This window comes from Salmo trutta, chromosome 18 (genome assembly GCF_901001165.1).
Source record: "Salmo trutta chromosome 18, fSalTru1.1, whole genome shotgun sequence".
Lineage (NCBI taxonomy): Eukaryota > Metazoa > Chordata > Actinopteri > Salmoniformes > Salmonidae > Salmo > Salmo trutta.
The window spans coordinates 3249804-3268967 of record NC_042974.1 but is presented as its reverse complement, the minus strand read 5'-3'; the positions used below and the strand labels follow the sequence as shown (position 1 = coordinate 3268967).

Below are 19164 nucleotides of genomic sequence, written 5' to 3'. Positions count from 1 at the left end.
GGGGGACACAGAGGGGGGAGAGGACCAGGGCCTAACGCTTGTGGAGAAAGAGAAGAGTTTTCACCTAAAAAAGGAGGGACTCCCGTCCTGCAACAGCAATAGCTACTGGAGGTCCCAGAGCCGGAGCAGGCGTCCGTCGATCAAGATGGGGACGGGGGGACCTAGGAAGCAGCTTGAGCTCCAGATAGACATGGAGTCGGAGAGGAGGAAGGGGAAGGAGAGAGAGAGGGAGCTGTCTTACATCGACCCACTCTGCACCCCTGGCAGCCCCTACAACCTCTGTTTGTCTCTCGTCAGTCAGGAGGACCTCCCTCTCCCAGCCAGCAAAACAGACTACATCAGCGTGTGTAAAAGCCGTGATCAAGTCGTCGAAAGTCTTCTGTAAATGGTTCATTCATTTTGGTCAAAGTTAAGACCTGTATCATCTAACATGTTAACTCCTGTCTCTCTGGCTCATCCTTTACATGTACAGTGCCTTCAGAAAGCATTTATACCACTTGACTTATTCCACATTTTGTTGTGTTACATCCTGAATTAAAAATTGTTTAAATATATATTTTTTTCCCCACCCATCTACACACAATACCCCATAATGACAAAGTGGAAACCATTTTCCCACGACTTCAAATTGTTATGTTGTTTCTGTCTGTAGAAAGATAGTATTCAATATTTAAATAATAAAATGATTGTTTCTTCCAATTTATTAATGTTCGAGTATAATTTGCCATGCAGTATTTAAGTAATATCTTCTTCAATATAAGTGAGGAAGATAATATTGTCCAACCCATTGGTTATCTAACGGCACCCCGACATTCCATGTCTTGAAATATGCATATAGACAGATTAAAAGTAAACTTACATTGTAAAACTTCTGACAGACAGATTTCTAACTTGGCCCATAACTTCTGAACTTTATAGCACACCCGGAAGGCACCAATTATTGAGTCAAAGAACAATAACATTTTGTTTGGCTAAGGTGTTGGGTTGCCAGTTTCTGGACCTGAGTTTGAGTCCCGGTCAGGGCTGCTGCCCCCTGAATTCCCTGCAGTACTCTGTCTCCCTTTGATTCTGTTATGTACATAGTCTAATGCCTGACCAGTTTCTGCGTTTGAGCGCCACAGGTTCTGACTGGAGGCATTTGAGGCAGTCCCTCTTTCCAGGAACTCGGCTACTCTTTCCAGGAACGGCATCATGTGTTTCTCTACTGCTGCTACCTCATCAATGATCCACTTTAATCTCACAGCGTTTCTTCGGCTCGGCTGGGTGCCTGTGCGACGGGTCGGCTGGGTGCCTGTGAGACGGGTCGGCTGGGCGCCTGTGCGACGGGTCGGCTGGGCGCCTGTGCGACGGGTCGGCAGGGCGCCTGTGCGACGGGTCGGCTGGGCGCCTGTGAGACGGGTCGGCTGGGCGCCTGTGAGACGGGTCGGCTGGGCGCCTGTGAGACGGGTCGGCTGGGCGCCTGTGCGACGGGTCGGCTGGGCGCCTGTGCGACGGGTCGGCTGGGCGCCTGTGCGACGGGTCGGCTGGGCGCCTGTGCGACGGGTCGGCTGGGCGCCTGTGCGACGGGTCGGCTGGGCGCCTGTGAGACGGGTCGGCTGGGCGCCTGTGCGACGGGTCGGCTGGGCGCCTGTGCGACGGGTCGGCTGGGCGCCTGTGCGACGGGTCGGCTGGGCGCCTGTGCGACGGGTCGGCTGGGCGCCTGTGAGACGGGTCGGCTGGGCGCCTGTGAGACGGGTCGGCTGGGCGCGTGTGAGACGGGTCGGCTGGGCGCGTGTGCGACGGGTCGGCTGGGCGCGTGTGCGACGGGTCGGCTGGGCGCGTGTGCGACGGGTCGGTTGGGCGACAGGGGTCGGCTGGGCGACAGGGGTCGGCTGGGCGCCTGTTGAGAAAAGATTGCAAAAATAACAGAAAGAAAAGGTTAAATAAACATGACCATTTCCAGGCAAATTACCCGTCTAAAAAATCCAATATTATTAGGTATATACAAGGTATAACAAACCATCCACTTGGAGAGCTAGCCTGACCTACAAGGTATAACAAACCATCCACTTGGAGAGCTAGCCTGACCTACAAGGTATAACAAACCATCCACTTGGAGAGCTAGCCTGACCTACAAGGTATAACAAACCATCCACTTGGAGAGCTAGCCTGACCTACAAGGTATAACAAACCATCCACTTGGAGAGCTAGCCTGACCTACAAGGTGTAACAAACCATCCACTTGGAGAGCTAGCCTGACCTACAAGGTGTAACAAACCATCCACTTGGAGAGCTAGCCTGACCTACAAGGTATAACAAACCATCCACTTGGAGAGCTAGCCTGACCTACAAGGTATAACAAACCATCCACTTGGAGAGCTAGCCTGACCTACAAGGTATAACAAACCATCCACTTGGAGAGCTAGCCTGACCTACAAGGTATAACAAACCATCCACTTGGAGAGCTAGCCTGACCTACAAGGTATAACAAACCATCCACTTGGAGAGCTAGCCTGACCTACAAGGTATAACAAACCATCCACTTGGAGAGCTAGCCTGACCTACAAGGTATAACAAACCATCCACTTGGAGAGCTAGCCTGACCTACAAGGTATAACAAACCATCCACTTGGAGAGCTAGCCTGACCTACAAGGTATAACAAACCATCCACTTGGAGAGCTAGCCTGACCTACAAGGTATAACAAACCATCCACTTGGAGAGCTAGCCTGACCTACAAGGTATAACAAACCATCCACTTGGAGAGCTAGCCTGACCTACAAGGTATAACAAACCATCCACTTGGAGAGCTAGCCTGACCTACAAGGTGTAACAAACCATCCACTTGGAGAGCTAGCCTGACCTACAAGGTGTAACAAACCATCCACTTGGAGAGCTAGCCTGACCTACAAGGTGTAACAAACCATCCACTTGGAGAGCTAGCCTGACCTACAAGGTATAACAAACCATCCACTTGGAGAGCTAGCCTGACCTACACGGTGTGAAATTTGACGTACATTTATTTTTGGGTTCACCGAGAGTGGACAGTGCTCCAACCAAAAGAACCTCATTCCACTTGAAACTTTTGAATTTGCCAGCAGACTCCGCGACTTTGTGTCGTCCTGACTTCAGTGCACAGGATTCCACAGCGCTGCCAATGTTCATTAAGTTGTATCCCATTTGAACAGCCAGCGTCGGACGGTCGTACGTTTTGTTCTCCTCGTTGTAGCCAGCAACAGCTCTCACTGCCGTGATGACGTGAGGTAAATTACTAGGTATGACCAAGTCCTCAAAGCACATCAGAGGTGTACACGTCCTGGCCGTGATGAGGAGTCTTGCCACCTCTCTCATTCTTTGTTGAATGTATTTATTTCTTCTGTCATCTGGCTGTAGTTTGTTGTACAGCTCTTCTCCCATGAGGAGGATACATTTGTCATTTCTTACCACAAATGAAACTTGGCCGGAGTTCATACCACAAACTATCTTCCAAAGACCTGTGCTGACGTAATCGGGTTGAGGACACAACTTAAACGCCATGGCTGACTGAATCCTCATCTTTTGTCCAGGTTTTGGTTCTTCAGCTTTGGGGTTCAGAGGGCAGTATCTGACATGCTTCCATAGTGACTTTTGAATGTACAGACCTTGACAGTGCAAGCAGTGGGTGTAATCTGGAGTGGATCCTGGCTCTTTGGGACGGGAACAGGAGGCCATCTCTCCACTCCCACGTCTTGCTACCGCAACACTATGCACCCTCTGACATATCCTCTTAGCTGGATTATGAGCCCCAGAGTCTGTTTGGATGTTCATGTCTTTGTTGCCGTCTGAAGGGCTGATCTCAGTCCCCGGGTTGTTTTCATCACATAAGTTAGACAAATCAGATGGTTCATTCAGCACGCCACTAGAATGGTATGTTCTCTTTGCTGGTTTACGTGCCTCAGAGTCTTCTTTAGTGCAGGAGCTACTGTCTGAAGAGTTGCTGTCTGTAACTGAGATGTTTTCGTCACTCCAGGTAGAGAAATGAGATGCTTTATTTGATTCCACGTTGCTAGAATCCTAAGGGGGAAACAAAAAGGAAAGATTAATGTAATATGAAAACTCACGGACAGCAGAGATCCCGTTTTGGAACTTTGATATGGTCATAGAGTTTAGCATTTTAAACAATGTATATCCTTTATATTTAAATTACTTTACATTTATTCATGTTTATATTTTTCAGTATTCATTTTCTGCTATTGCTTTCAAAATCTCATGTAGTCTCTGGAATTAAATGCTGCTTTTTTGTGCTGAGTGCCTTTGAACATGTTTAATAATAAATTAAATATAATCTTACTTGTTCTGAAGAAGTGCTGGGACTCTGATGAACTTGACCGTTTTCACTCTGAGCTGCAGAACATTCTGGATTTACTGCAGAGATGAGCTGAGAGTCCCTGGTTGGTTCTGATACTCTGCTGTCAGATTCCAGCTGCTGTTCCTCCTGATTCATCCAGAGTTCCTCTTGTTTTGTGGGCTCTGAGTCATCCAGACCCAGCCTGGGGCTTCTCTCCTGCTGCTCTGGGGGAACCTCCTCTTTAGAGACAGAGAAAGAGGGCTGCTGGGAGTCTGGAGAGAAGGGAGGGGGAATGGGTCTCTCCATCCCATCAACATGTTCTTCTATGTTTTCTACCTGTGCTTCAGAACAGTCTGGATTTGCTACAGAGAGTGTTGGTTCTGATACTCTACAAAGGCTTGTTGATTCTGATAGCCCAATGTGAAGCTGCTCTTCCTCCTGCCTGGTCCTGAATTCCTCCCGTTTGTCTTTAACCTTTGTGGGCTCTGGGTCCTCCTGCTGCAGACTGGGGCTCCTCTCCTGCTGCTCAGGGGGAACCTCTTCAGAGCCAGGGAGTTCTGGAGGGTAGGAAGGTAGAATGGGTCTCTCCATCCCATCAACGTCTTCTGTCTTTTCACTCTGAGCTGCAGAACAGTCTGGATTTGCTACAGATGTTGGTTCTGATACTCTGCAGAGGCTGGTTGGTTCTAAAACTCTGCAGAGGCTGGTTGGTTCTGATACTCTGCAGAGGCTGGTTGGTTCTGATACTCTGCAGAGGCTGGTTGGTTCTGATACTCTGCAGAGGCTGGTTGGTTCTGATACTCTGCAGAGGCTGGTTGGTTCTGATACTCTGCAGAGGCTGGTTGGTTCTGATACTCTGCAGAGGGTGGTTGGTTCTGATACTCTGCAGAGGCTGGTTGGTTCTGATACTCTGCAGAGGCTGGTTGGTTCTGATACTCTGCAGAGGCTGGTTGGTTCTGATACTCTGCAGAGGCTGGTTGGTTCTGATACCACGCAGAGGCTGGTTGGTTCTGATACTCTGCAGAGGCTGGTTGGTTCTGATACTCTGATTTTAGACTCCAGACCTTGAGGCTGCTCTTCCTCCTGACTGGTCCTGAGGTCCTCCTGTTCCTCTTTAATCTGTGTGGGCTCTGGGTCCTCCTGTCCCAGACTGGGGCTACTCTCCTGCTCACAGTGCTGCTGTTCAGGGGGAACCTCCTCTTCAGAGACAGGAAGAGAGAGCTGCTGGGAGTCTGGAGGGAAGAAAAGGAGAATAAGCATCTCCACTGCCTCATCAACACATACTCTGTTTTCACTCTGAGCTGCAGAACATTCTGGATTTACTGCAGAGATGAGCTGAGAGTCCCTGGTTGGTTCTGATACTCTGCTGTCAGATTCCAGCTGCTGTTCCTCCTGATTCGTCCAGAGTTCCTCTTGTTTTGTGGGCTCTGGGTCCTCCAGACCCAGCCTGGGGCTTCTCTCCTGCTGCTCTGGGGGAACCTCCTCGTTAGAGACAGGGAGTGAGGGCTGCTGGGAGTCTGGAGAGAAGGGAGGGGGAATAGGTCTCTCCATCCCATCAGCATGTTCCTCTATGTTTTTTACCTGGGCTTCAGAGAGGAGCTGAGAGTCCCTGGTTGGTTCTGATACTCTGTAGTCCTCTCCATCAGGTTCTGTTTTGATCTGTTCAGTTGTGTTGGTGGGTTGAGAGTCTCTCTCTCTGTTCTCCAAGGTTTGGTCAAGATGTGGGGGCAGAGATGGGTCCTGTTCATAGTCACTTTTCACACAGGCAGGGATCAAGAGGTCTTTGGTATCAGGTTCCAGCCCTTGAGGCTGCTCTTCCTCTTGACTGGTCCTGAGGTCCTCCTGTCCCAGACTGGGGCTCCTCTCCTGCTCACAGTGCTGCTGCTCAGGGGGAACCTCCTCTTCGGAGACAGGAAGTGAGAGCTGCTGGGAGTCTGGCGGGAGGGAAAAGAAAACCCATAATGATTACATTTGTATAATTATTTGATCAATAAGTGTTGCCCATAGTAACTATATGATTCGTGCATTTTGAGGTGTCATTATATAATTGCAAACCTTCGCGGTGTAACTTGATTTCGGGGCTGAAAACCAAATCCAACAGGCTCTGTAGACGTTTGTTCTCCTCATTTGAACGGGAGATTTCTTCCTGGTACTCGACTAAATGTTGTTCAAGTACAGCGGATATCTCCGTAGCTACCGCTGTTAGTCGTTCGGTAAGAAACACATTCAAGAACTGTAATCGTGACATTTTATATTCACGACGGTAAAACAAACCAAAGCACTAGCCGTTCACGTTCTGCCTCTTCTTCTTCTATATTGTTTTATGGCATTTGGTACACAATTTAAATGGTGTACTATCACCACCTACTGGAAGTAAATATGCCTCCAACTTCAAAACCTTTCTTTCACACGGTGTGACAAATTGGTTAAAATGTCATTCCCCAGTATTCGTTAACCTCAGTGGATCGTCCATACGGGGTTGATATGGGTTACTGCAGGTTACTGCTTTGACGGAAGCGCAACATTTGATTGAATGAAGTTTGGTTCCAAAACACCAAAAAATATTAAAAAGAAGAAGCAAAATCATTGGTCACTTTAATAAATAGATCACAGGTCTCTTTAATAATGCCACTTTAATAATGTTTACCTATCTTGCATTACTCATCTCATATGTGTATACTGTATTTTATACCATCTATTGCATCTTGCCTATGCCGCTCGGTCATCGCTCATCCATATATTTATATGTTCTTATTAAACCCCTTTACTTAGATGTGTGTGTATTAGGTAGTGGTTGTGGAATTGTTAGATTACTTGTTAGATATTACTGCACTGAACTAGAAGCACAAGCATTCCTCTACACTCGCATTAACATCTGCTAACCGTGTGTATGTGACCAATAACATGTGATTTGAGTAAGTGTTGAGGAGCAGCAGTTGAAATTGAAGATCCCCAGTGTCTGTGACGACTGCCGTTTGATGAGACGCAGATCCGGTGGGAAAACGAAGAATGATCTGTCATGCTAAGTTTTGATGCAGAGTCGTTACCAGGAGGGCCGGTCCTTGCCGTTCTGCTGCCATTGGCGAGAACAAAAAATGCCGTCTAAAATATGTATTTTCAAGACGTTGAAGTTCAGAATGAAAGGGGAAAATGTATTTTCCAGGACAGTGAAAAGGCATATTTTCTGGACATTGAAATCAGGCTCATGTTGAAATCAGGCTCATGTTGAAATCAGGCTCATGTTGAAATCAGGCTCATGTTGAAATCAGGCTCATGTTGAAATCAGGCTCATTTTTGGTTATGAATGAAAGTTGAAAATAAGTCATTTATAGACGTCTATGTTTTGGCCAAATCAAGGCTTCTCCAGACCGGACAAAATCTGGATCAAAAAAAGATTTCTATGAATGGTTCAGATTTGGTCCAGACCGGACCAAAAACCAATGTCCGTGGAACTCAAGGCCGGTCCGGGAACAGCACCAAAAAAAGACGTCCAGAAGGTGTCGGCGTCGGTCCGTGCTTACTGGGGTGTAGCCTACAGTGTTGCCTGAAATGTAATGTTATGAATGCCCATCTATGTGGTAAGCCAATCATTTGTAAAACATCAAAAAGTCCGGACAGGACCAAAAAAAGACGTCCAAAATGTGTCGGTTTGTGCTTACTGGGGTGTAGCCCACCGTTTTGTAAAACAGGCCATTGCGTTTGGCTTTATTCGTCCTGTTTCCTGTGACTAATACATTTGTCTATTTAAACTCTGAATATCAGCTACCCAACTTTATCAGGAGTTTTAGGAGCCTATTTGCAATGTGTTTACACAGCGAGAAATGCAGAAGTATTTTATTTTTCGCTATGATCAGCTTGTCAAAAATGTACGGATACAAACTTGAAACCACTGATCATGACAATGGGGTGAAACTCCTGGACAACGGTTGTGATTGTCCATTCCATACTGTCCATTTTACATTGACCTGTCCTGTTTTTAGGATATGTTGTTAACATGACAGTGCATTTTGTATTTGATTGAGCTCTATTTGGGTTAGGCTATTTGATCGGGGAAACCTGTATGATGTGAAAAGTTGTGGGGGTGATCATGGGGCTGGAGATGGGAGATGTCTGGTGAGAGAAAGGCAGATTGAGGTTGCCAGGGTTACAGTAGTACAGGAAGTGTCTATGCTGAAGCAGGGAAGAGACTGGTAGAGGAACATGGGTACAGGGTGAGGGATCCTGAGGGGATTCCTGTGAGTCGGCAGAGATCAAGAGACCGTGATGGGAAGAAAATGTGTTTGTAAGGTTGGCTTTTTAGCATTTATAGCCGTGGTTGTCAATTGAACTGCAGAAATGAATTGAAAGTCACAGAAAATAGAGATTGTGGTGGCAGTGGTAGAGAAGTACTTGTGATTGCGAGGATGTACTGCAGAACAGGGGGAGAGCTAGGGTTATGTCTTCTCAACCCATTGGTTTAGAGTTGGACTAGATAGGGTTCAATAGTGGAATGGGTGGCAATTTCCCTTTTTCCCAAAATTGTATTATTGTATCAAAGAATGTAATGTAGGTAGGCCGTTAATGGCATCACACACCACTACAGTAGGTGGCGGTGTATGCACCTTAAAGTTGGATGCAATCCGACAACCAAATCCCAAAGAAGAAGAAGAACAAAAGCAGGAAGTGAATAGCTAGATCGTTGGTTTATTTCCCTCGTTGACATGTGGCTCTACAGACCCTAAAATTCCCAAATTACAGATGGAGTTGAATACGTTTCTTACGCAGCGATTAATAGCGGCTGCTGTGGAGATATCGGCTGTCTTTGAAAAAAAGATAGTCGAGTACCAGGTAGAAATCTCCCGTTCGAAGGAGGAGAACAAACGTCTACAGAGGCTGTTGGATTTGGTTTTCCACCCGGAAATCAAGTTACGTCGAGCAGGTTTGTAATAATAGTTATTCTCATTTAGTCATTCACACACACAGTTAGACAGCAGTATATTAACCCGTCTGTCTCCACACCCGGGGACCCTAACCAGCATGTTTCCTGTAGTAACCTAAAGCAAAAACAACACTTTACCATGCAGTGAATATTGGGTTTTATTTTTTTTTATTTTTTTAATTCTATTAAATACATTGGAATGGTTAGGGTTCAATGTGAGTGAACCCTGCTGTGAGAGTCTATAGGACTGTATACATGTTTAAAATCTAAAAGCCTTTTATTGACCTGACAGTATCTGTATTCTAGCCACAGTGAGTCTGGGTTCTGTACTAACTCTCCACTCAGTCTCATCTGTTTAACTCAGTATGGAAATGATTTCACATAGTATTTCAACCCAGGTGTGAAGATCACACAGATCACTAGCCAGAGGGAACAACAAGCATCGCGCTCACCAGCCTCAGCGGGGTGATAGAAACCAGAAACATCCTTTTTCCAGGGATACAGAATCTTCAACCTATCACCCCCATTTGTTTATTTATTCTCGTGTATTACTTTATATGACCAGTATAACTGCATCAGAGGAGGCTGGTGGGGGGAGTTTTAGGAGGATGGGCTTATTGTAATGGCTGGAATGGAATAAATGGAACAGTATTAATCGTATAGAAACCACATGTTGGACTCAGTTCCATTGATTGCTCCTATAGCACCTCACACCAGACTCTGAACTGCATTGTTAAGGAAGAGCTTGCAATCAGGCGTTTCGCGGTACTGTTTACACCTGCTGTATCCTGCTGTACATGAATAAACTCTGATTAGATTTGTTTTCCTTTTCTTCCCTCCAGACTCCCAGCAGCTCTCTCTCCCTGTCTCTGAAGAGGAGGTTCCCCCTGAACAGCAGCACTGTGAGCAGGAGAGTAGCCCCAGTCTGGGACAGGAGGACCCAGAGCCCACACAGATTAAAGAGGAACAGGAGGACCTCAGGACCAGTCAAGAGGAAGAGCAGCCTCAAGGGCTGGAACCTGATACCAAAGACCTCTTGATCCCTGCCTGTGTGAAAAGTGACTATGAACAGGACCCATCTCTGCCCCCACATCTTGACCAAACCTTGGAGAACAGAGAGAGAGACTCTCAAACCACCAACACAACTGAACAGATCAAAACAGAACCTGATGGAGAGGACTACAGAGTATCAGAACCAACCAGGGACTCTCAGCTCCTCTCTGAAGCCCAGGTAGAAAACATAGAAGAACATGTTGATGGGATGGAGAGACCCATTCCCCCTCCCTTCTCTCCAGACTCCCAGCAGCCCTCTTTCTCTGTCTCTAAAGAGGAGGTTCCCCCAGAGCAGCAGGAGAGAAGCCCCAGGCTGGGTCTGGAGGACTCAGAGCCCACAAAACAAGAGGAACTCTGGATGAATCAGGAGGAACAGCAGCTGGAATCTGACAGCAGAGTATCAGAACCAACCAGGGACTCTCAGCTCATCTCTGCAGTAAATCCAGAATGTTCTGCAGCTCTGGGTGAAAACGGTAAAGTTCATCAGAGTCCCAGCACTTCTTCAGAACAAGTAAGATTACATTTAAGATTATATTTCATTTAATGTATTAGTAAACATGTAGAACAGCACAAAAAGGCAGCATTTCATTGTAGAGAAAACAGCCAAGTGATTACATGAGATTTTGAAAGCAATTTCCTTACAGAAAATGAATACAAAAAAAAAATATTAACATGAATATATACATTTTAAATATAAAGTATATGGACAATTCCAGCATTATGGACATTACATTTGCAAGCAAAATCCCAACCTTAATATCTCCCACTCAGAGAATGGACAAACCAAATAGAATGTGTGTCTATAGTACTCCTTGGGTGAACCCAAAACGGCACACTTCTAAATACTGTCAAGTTGGAGAAAGTCATTTAAATGCATGTCAAACAAAAATCAATGATTGCAAAGTGAAACAAACCATACAACTCTATGCACAAGGACTACTTTTGTAGATGCAAATTCTGGTAACGGAATGACGGCACCAACGGCACAAACCGTCATTCTGTTACCAGACTTTATCTGTACTGGTCTTCCAGTAAATGTGTTTTTGTAAAACTTTCTGTGGAAATTGTTCAAAGTTGTCCTTGTGCATACAGTAGTTGTATGGTTTGTTTAACTTTGCAATCATTGTTTTTTTGTTTGACATGCACTATATATACAAAGTATGTGGACACCCCTTTAAATTAGTGGCTTCGGCTATTTCAGCTAAACCCGTTGCTGACAGGTGTGTAAAATTGAGCACACTGCCATGCGATCTCCATAGACAAACATTGGCAGTAGAATGGCCCGTACTGAAGAGCTTAGTGACTTTCAACGTGGCACCGTCATAGGATGCCACATTTACAACAAGTCAGTTCGTCAAATTTGTGCCCTGCTAGAACTGCCCGGTCAACTGTAAGTGTGGTTATTGTGAAGTGGAAACGTCAAGGAGTAACAACAGCTCAGCCATGAAGTGGTAGGCCACACAAGTTCACAGAGCAGGACCGTCAAGTGCTGAAGAGCGTAGAGCTTAAAAATCATCTGTCCTCGGTTGCAACACTCACTACAGAGTTCCAAACTGCCTCTGGAAGCAACGTCGGCACAATTAAATGTTCGTTGGAGCTTCATTTAAATGAGTCTCCACGGCCGAGCAGCTGCACACAAGCCTAAGATCACCATGTGGTGTAAAGCTCTCCACCATTGGACTCTGGAGCAGTGGAAACACGTTCTCTGGCGTGATGAATCACGCCTCACCATCTGGAAGTCCCATGGACAAATCTGGGTTTGACGGATGACCGGAGAACGCTACCTGTCCTAATGCATAGTGCCAACTGTAAAGTTTGGTGGAGGAGGAATAATGGTCTGTGGCTGTTTATCATGGTTCAGGCTAGGCCCCTTAGTTCCAGTGAAGGGAAATCTTAACGCTACAGCATACATTGACATTCTAGACGATTCTGTGCTTCCAACTTTGTGGAAACAGTTTGGGAAAGGCCCTTTCCTGTTTCAACATGACAATGCCCCCATGCACAAAGCGAAGTCCGTACAGAAATGGTTTGTCGAGATTGGTGTGGAAGAACTTGACTGGCCTGCACAGAGCCCTGTCCTCAACCCCATCAAACACCTTTTGGATGAAATGGAACGCCGACTGCAAGCCAGGCCTAATCTCCCAACATCAGTGCCCGACCTCACTCATGCTCTTGTGGCTGAATGGAAGCAAGTCCCTGCAGCAATGTTCCAACATCTAGTGGAAAGCCTTCCCAGAAGAGTGGAGGCTGTTATTGCAGAAAAGGGGGGGACCAACTCCATATTAATGCCCAGGATTTTGGAATGAGATGTTTGACGAGCAGGTGTCCACATACTTCTGGTCATGTAGTGTACATTTTAATGTGAAAAATCGGAGTCTCATTCCCACGGAATTGCCCACGTGCAGTGCATTGGTAAAGAATTCAGACCCCTTTTTCCACATTTTGTTACGTTACAGCCTTATTCTAAAATGGATTAAATTGTTTTCTCCCCCTCATCAATCAATACACAATACCCCATAATGACAAAGCAAAAGCAGGTTTTTATAAATTTGCACATTCACATATACACAAGTATTCAGACCTTTTACGCAGTACTTTGTTGAAGCACCTTTGGCAGCGTTTACAACCTCGAGTCTTCTTGGGGATGACGCTACAAGCTTGGCACACCTGTATTTGGGGAGTTTCTCCCATTCTTCTCTGCAGATCCTCTCAAGCTCTGTCAGGTTGGATGGGGAGCATCGCTGTACAGCTATTTTCAGGTCTGTCCTGAGATGTTCAATTCCGGGCTCTGGCTGGGCAACTCAAAGACATTCAGAGACTTGTCCCGAAGCCACTCCTGCGTTGTTGTCCTGTTGGAAGGTGAACCTTCGTCCCAGTCTGAGGTCCTGAGTGCTCTGGAACAAGTTTTCATCAAGGATCTCTCTGTACTTTGCTCTGTTCATCTTTCCATCAATCTTGACTAGTCTTCCAGTCCTTGCCACCACCATGCGTCACCGTAGGGATGGTGCCAGGTTTCCTCCAGATGTGACGCTTGGCATTCAGGCTAAAGAGTTCAATCTTGGTTTCAACAGACCAGAAAATCTTGTTTCTCATGGTCTGAGAGTCTAGGTGCCTTTTGGCAAACTCCAAGTGGCTGTCATGTGGCTTCCGTCTGGCCACTCTACCATAAAGACCTGATTGGTGGAGTGCTGCAGAGATGGTTGTCCTTCTGGAAGGTTCTCCCATCTCCACAGAGGAACTCTGGAGCTCTGTCAGAGTGACCATCGGGTTCTTTGTCACCTCCCTGACCAAGGCCCTTCTCCCCAGATTGCTCAGTTTGGCCGGGCGGTCAGCTCTAGGAAGAGTCTTTAATGGTTCCAAACTTCTTCCATTTAAGAATGATGGAGGCCACTGTGTTCTTGGGAACCTTCAATGCTGCAGAAATGTTTTGGTACCCTTCCCCAGATCTCTGCCTCAACACAATCCTGTCTCTGAGCTCTACGGACAATTCCTTCGACCTCATGGCTTGGTTTTTGCTCTGACAATTTCGAGTCTCATAGCAAAGGGTCTGAATACTTATGTAAATAAGGTGTGTATATATATATTTTTTTATACATTTGCAAAAATTTCTAAACCTGTTTTTGCTTTGTCATTATGGGGTATTGTGTGTAGATTGATGAGGGGGGAAAAGTATTTTACAAATTTTAGAATAAGGCTGTAATGTTAAAAAAAGGGGAAAAATTCAAGGGGTCAGAATTTTTATTTATTGATTTTTTTTTTTTTTAAACCTTTTTTTAACTAGGCAAGTCAGTTAAGAACAAATTCTTATTTTCAATAACGGCCTAGGAACAGTGGGTTAACTGCCAGAACGACAGATTTGTACCTTGTCAGCGCAGGGATTTGAACTTGCAAACTTTCGGTTACTAGCCCAACGCTGTAACCACTAGGCCACCCTTTTTCCGAATGCACTGTACATTGTTTAACATGATAACTCTACGAACATATCTACGTTCCAAAATGGGATCTCTGCTGTCCGTGAGTTTTCATATTACATTAATCTTTCCTTTTTGTTTCCCCCTTAGGATTCTAGCAACGTGGAATCAAATAAAGCATCTAATTTCTCTACCTGGAGTGACGAAAACATCTCAGTTACAGACAGCAACTCTTCAGACAGTAGCTCCTGCACTAAAGAAGACTCTGAGGCACGTAAACCAGCAAAGAGAACATGCCATTCTAGTGGTGTGCTGAATGAACCATCTGATTTGTCTAACTTATGTGATGAAAACAACCCGGGGACTGAGATCAGCCCTTCAGACGGCAACAAAGACATGAACATCCAAACAGACTCTGGGGCTCATAATCCAGCTAAGAGGATATGTCAGAGGGTGCATAGTGTTGCGGTAGCAAGACGTGGGAGTGGAGAGATGGCCTCCTGTTCCCGTCCCAAAGGGCCAGGATCCACTCCAGATTACACCCACTGCTTGCACTGTCAAGGTCTGTACATTCAAAATTCACTATGGAAGCATGTCAGATACTGCCCTCTGAACCCCAAAGCTGAAGAACCAAAACCTGGACAAAAGATGAGGATTCAGTCAGCCATGGCGTTTAAGTTGTGTCCTCAACCCGATTACGTCAGCACAGGTCTTTGGAAGATAGTTTGTGGTATGAACTCCGGCCAAGTTTCATTTGTGGTAAGAAATGACAAATGTATCCTCCTCATGGGAGAAGAGCTGTACAACAAACTACAGCCAGATGACAGAAGAAATAAATACATTCAACAAAGAATGAGAGAGGTGGCAAGACTCCTCATCACGGCCAGGACGTGTACACCTCTGATGTGCTTTGAGGACTTGGTCATACCTAGTAATTTACCTCACGTCATCACGGCAGTGAGAGCTGTTGCTGGCTACAACGAGGAGAACAAAACGTACGACCGTCCGACGCTGGCTGTTCAAATGGGATACAACTTAATGAACATTGGCAGCGCTGTGGAATCCTGTGCACTGAAGTCAGGACGACACAAAGTCGCGGAGTCTGCTGGCAAATTCAAAAGTTTCAAGTGGAATGAGGTTGTTTTGGCTGGAGCACTGTCCACTCTCGGTGAACCCAAAACTAAATGTACGTCAAATGTCACACCTTGTAGGTCAGGCTAGCTCTCCAAGTGGATGGTTTGTTATACCTTGTAGGTCAGGCTAGCTCTCCAAGTGGATGGTTTGTTACACCTTGTAGGTCAGGCTAGCTCTCCAAGTGGATGGTTTGTTATACCTTGTAGGTCAGGCTAGCTCTCCAAGTGGATGGTTTGTTACACCTTGTAGGTCAGGCTAGCTCTCCAAGTGGATGGTTTGTTACACCTTGTAGGTCAGGCTAGCTCTCCAAGTGGATGGTTTGTTACACCTTGTAGGTCAGCCTAGCTCTCCAAGTGGATGGTTTGTTACAGCTTGTAGGTCAGGCTAGCTCTCCAAGTGGATGGTTTGTTACACCTTGTAGGTCAGGCTAGCTCTCCAAGTGGATGGTTTGTTATACCTTGTAGGTCAGGCTAGCTCTCCAAGTGGATGGTTTGTTACACCTTGTAGGTCAGGCTAGCTCTCCAAGTGGATGGTTTGTTACACCTTGTAGGTCAGGCTAGCTCTCCAAGTGGGTGGTTTGCCAGCCATCCCTAATAATATTGGATTTTTTTATTCAGGTCATTTGCCTGGAAATGGTCATGTTTATTTAACCTATTCATTGTTTCTGTCTTTCTCTGGTTGTTTCAGCTGCAAAATCGTCAACTCCTGTTGAGCCAAAAAGTGAAATCTAAAAATGTTACAGTAGTGTAAAAGAAGCTATGTGATTTGCATTGTGAAATTATTTTACATTCTTTGCTGCCGTTTTTGCAATCTTTTAAGCAACCTTTTCTCAACAGGCGCCCAGCCGACATGTCGCACAGGCGCCCAATCAACCCGAAGAAACACTGTGAGATCAAAGTGGATCATTGATGAGGTAGCAGCAGTAGAGAAACACATGATGACGTTCATAAAGAGTAGCCGAGTTCCTGGGAAGAGGGACTGCCTCAAATGCCTCCAGTCAGAACCTGTGGCGCTAAAAAGCAGAAACTGGTTGGGCATTAAGCTCTATGTACATAACAGAATCAAATGGAGACAGAGTACTGCAGCGAACTTGGGAGACTGCGGCCCTGACGGGGACTTCAAATCAGGGCCAGAGACTGTCAACGCGATACCTTAGCCATTGCGTTTCCCAGTCAGACTTCGAACCAGCCAGGGATTCGAACCAGCGACTTTGTGTGTGTGGTGGGGGGTTACAGGTACAATATTTAAATTCATATTCTGTTCATATATTTTATATTCATTAGCTCACACATTGTACCTGTGGGCTGCCACTAAAAACATTGAAGAAGAAATTAACTCTGCCATTTCCTGGTTGGTAAAATTCTAATAGTAAACCTAATTTCAGTTTGACATCACAAGCAAGTCTACTGTAGACTACAGGATCATTGTACCATCTAAACCGCTGTGAAATATATTTTCCATAACCAAAAATATTGTATTTGCAGCTGTTTTGAAGCTAGTGTACAAAACTTGAAAGTAAAATACGCAAAAACAAAACTTAAGAACGGGAAGCATAGAAATAGTGCACATAGAACAGATCTACCGCTTCCTAGACTTTGCTTTCAATGAGAGTGACAGATCTATAACTAAGTAGAGATGGAGTCCTCCATGGGGCTCTTGAGAGGCAGTAGGGCTGATTTGGATAGATTAATTTTGTAATTTGAGATTAAACTGAATTTATCTATGATCTTCAATGCATTTGGGAGCAATAGAGATATTGTCTAGATATAGTACAATATCGTCTGCGTATTGGTGTTTTTCCTTTGATGAATTGCCTGGGCCAGGGGTTCCATGGGTAATAAAATAACAAAGGAGAAATGGATCACCTTGTCTGCTGCTTCTACTGATTTTGAACAGACCAGATATTGCCTGTTATAACTACGGCTGAGGGATTGGCATATTATTCAAATTAGAGACATTTTTCAAGACAGACCAGAGATAGACTAGAATGGTAATATCAAAAGCTTTTTCTGCATGGAGAGATAATACAGCCCAAGGACCTGTTCATTCTGATGAAGCATCTAAGATATGGAATAGTCGACGGATCTAATCAGAGGATAAATATTTTTTTTAACAAACCCGCTTTGGGTACGTAAGTCTTGAGACGGGACGACCAAATTTTAGAAGGCAGTTTTAATGTGTTTATCGAAGATGGGGGGCGATAGAGAGAACACGGTGACATCCTTACTTTATTTTGATTAAAAGCGAAATTAGTGCTGTATTCACATTTCTCCAAAATGAACCTTTGTGTGAACAGCTGTGTTGATCATTTAGAGCAATAGTGGACCTAATTGAGACCAGCGACATTTTGATTCCAGGCCTGTCTCTCTAACGCGAGGCTACCTGGTACCCCTAAGGACATGTTTCATGACTAAATCTGTTTTCAGATCAAACTACTGTATTCTCCTTTTTTCCCTCCTCAGCTCACTGACTAAGCAAATGTAAGGCTGTATTAATGTTACTATTGAATGATTATCATTGTGAAATCTTTATTGGTATTCTGCTTTGTTGTACATTTCCACTTTTATGGATTGAATGGGGCAGGATGCAGTCCTTTCTCTAATATGTTATAGAGAAACCAATATCAGACTTAATACCAGAAATCATGTCACATTGCTACTTAAAGCCCCATGCAGTATTTAAAAAAAAATATATATATATATTTAAATCATCACTATGATTACTAAATCAGTGTTTATTTCAGTAAAATAACACTTTTTTTTCAGAATTTATTTCCCTGAGCCTCCTTTTGCCATTGAAATGCTCAGTCTGGTTGTGGTGATACAAATGTAAAATATATTTACATACACAAGCCCTGATTGGTGGACAGGCTCGTCTAGACTAGTGCCGGGTTGGTGAAATGTTATCTGAGTGGTGGGCCATGGGCGGAGCAAATAGATATGATCTATTTAGAAATATAATATGTAAACAATAGCTTTTTAGGGTCTTGAAGCAATATCTTTTTTTTAAGTAATCATAGAATTAGTGGCCGTAACTTGACACCTAACAACACATCGTTACCTTATTACCTAGACTTTGGGGGACTCTAATGCTGCGTTTAGACGAGAGACACAAAAACCGTCGTACCAGTCGGCATAGTGGCATAGCATTTACGGTCGAACAATGACATCCGGTTTGCCGTCTACCTTGTACCATGTAAACGCAGCTTAAGCGAGATTTGGTAGAGAGAAACAAATACATTTTTAAAGTACATTTCCTGCAATTCTGCATATTGTGCCATAGGTTGAAGAGAACAATTATAAAATGTTGCCATGGGGCGGGAAAAAACAGGAAGTTGAGAGCCCAACTGATAGAAATCTGGAACCTTTTGTCGGGCCAAACGAAACATTATCGTGGGCCAGGTTTGGCCCGCAGGCCCCAGTTTAGTCAGTCCTGCTCTAGAGCCTACCCACGTACCCCTTCAAAGTAGGAGGATACATCTGCAAATGAAGAATGACTGACTGGCCATTGGTCAGAATAAATCAGATCAGATTGTGATGTCATGATGTGGACCAAAAGTCCATCCCACCAAAACAGGCTGAAATTCCAGGATTTCTTTTCAAACAGCTCTTACACAAAGGGCATTATCATCATTAGTTATTTATACCTCCTTATTGTAAAAATATAATTTAAAAAAATAAACTGGAAAATCACGTTAGCTAATTAGCAGTGTCTGACTTCTGTAAACAAGCGTCGTAACATGGAGATCTGACCGTGGGAACAGTTATTATTATTATTATTATTATTATTATTAGCAAACTAAACTGGTAATCAGAAAGGTAGCCTGTGAAAATCCTCTGAGCA

The 19164-nt window shown here is 44.9% G+C and overlaps 2 protein-coding genes across 6 annotated transcripts; one reads left to right on the top strand and one right to left on the bottom strand.

Moving 5' to 3' along the window:
- Window positions 1-683: 683 nt before the first annotated feature.
- On the bottom strand, window positions 684-6758 carry LOC115152768 (uncharacterized). 4 transcript variants are annotated; one of them, XM_029697554.1, is made up of 5 exons: window positions 6361-6758; window positions 4309-6239; window positions 2996-4031; window positions 1861-1879; window positions 684-1818 (listed from the first exon to the last, which is right to left on the bottom strand). In XM_029697554.1, the coding sequence occupies exons 1-5, from the start codon at window positions 6551-6553 to the stop codon at window positions 972-974; spliced, it is 4026 nt and encodes a 1341-aa protein (XP_029553414.1). In that variant the 5' UTR covers window positions 6554-6758; the 3' UTR covers window positions 684-971. The 4 variants fall into 4 exon arrangements, with proteins under 4 accessions (XP_029553414.1, XP_029553415.1, XP_029553413.1 ...); XM_029697555.1 differs by having other exon boundaries at window positions 684-1879; window positions 4309-4641; window positions 5887-6239; window positions 6361-6756; XM_029697553.1 differs by lacking the exon at window positions 1861-1879 and having other exon boundaries at window positions 684-1860; window positions 2995-4031.
- A 2164-nt stretch (window positions 6759-8922) lies between these two features.
- On the top strand, window positions 8923-17183 carry LOC115152767 (involucrin). Of its 2 annotated transcripts, none has more exons than XM_029697551.1 (4): window positions 8923-9223; window positions 10066-10787; window positions 14338-14457; window positions 16158-16268. In XM_029697551.1, the coding sequence occupies exons 1-4, from the start codon at window positions 9043-9045 to the stop codon at window positions 16209-16211; spliced, it is 1077 nt and encodes a 358-aa protein (XP_029553411.1). In that variant the 5' UTR covers window positions 8923-9042; the 3' UTR covers window positions 16212-16268. The 2 variants fall into 2 exon arrangements, with proteins under 2 accessions (XP_029553411.1, XP_029553410.1); XM_029697550.1 differs by having other exon boundaries at window positions 8933-9223; window positions 14338-15373; window positions 16158-17183.
- The last annotated feature ends 1981 nt before the right edge of the window (window positions 17184-19164 follow it).

Coding starts and splice junctions, on each gene's coding strand:
- LOC115152768 (XM_029697552.1), bottom strand. CDS start 6,553: ATGTCACGATTACAGTTCTTGAATGTGTTTCTTACCGAACGACTAACA. Junction 6,240..6,360: donor AATCAAGTTACACCGCGAAG/GTTTGCAATTAT, acceptor CCCTCCCGCCAG/ACTCCCAGCAGCTCTCACTT. Junction 4,032..4,308: donor CCAGCACTTCTTCAGAACAA/GTAAGATTATAT, acceptor TTTCCCCCTTAG/GATTCTAGCAACGTGGAATC.
- LOC115152767 (XM_029697550.1), top strand. CDS start 9,043: ATGGAGTTGAATACGTTTCTTACGCAGCGATTAATAGCGGCTGCTGTG. Junction 9,224..10,065: donor AATCAAGTTACGTCGAGCAG/GTTTGTAATAAT, acceptor TCTTCCCTCCAG/ACTCCCAGCAGCTCTCTCTC. Junction 15,374..16,157: donor CGGTGAACCCAAAACTAAAT/GTACGTCAAATG, acceptor TTTTCTCAACAG/GCGCCCAGCCGACATGTCGC.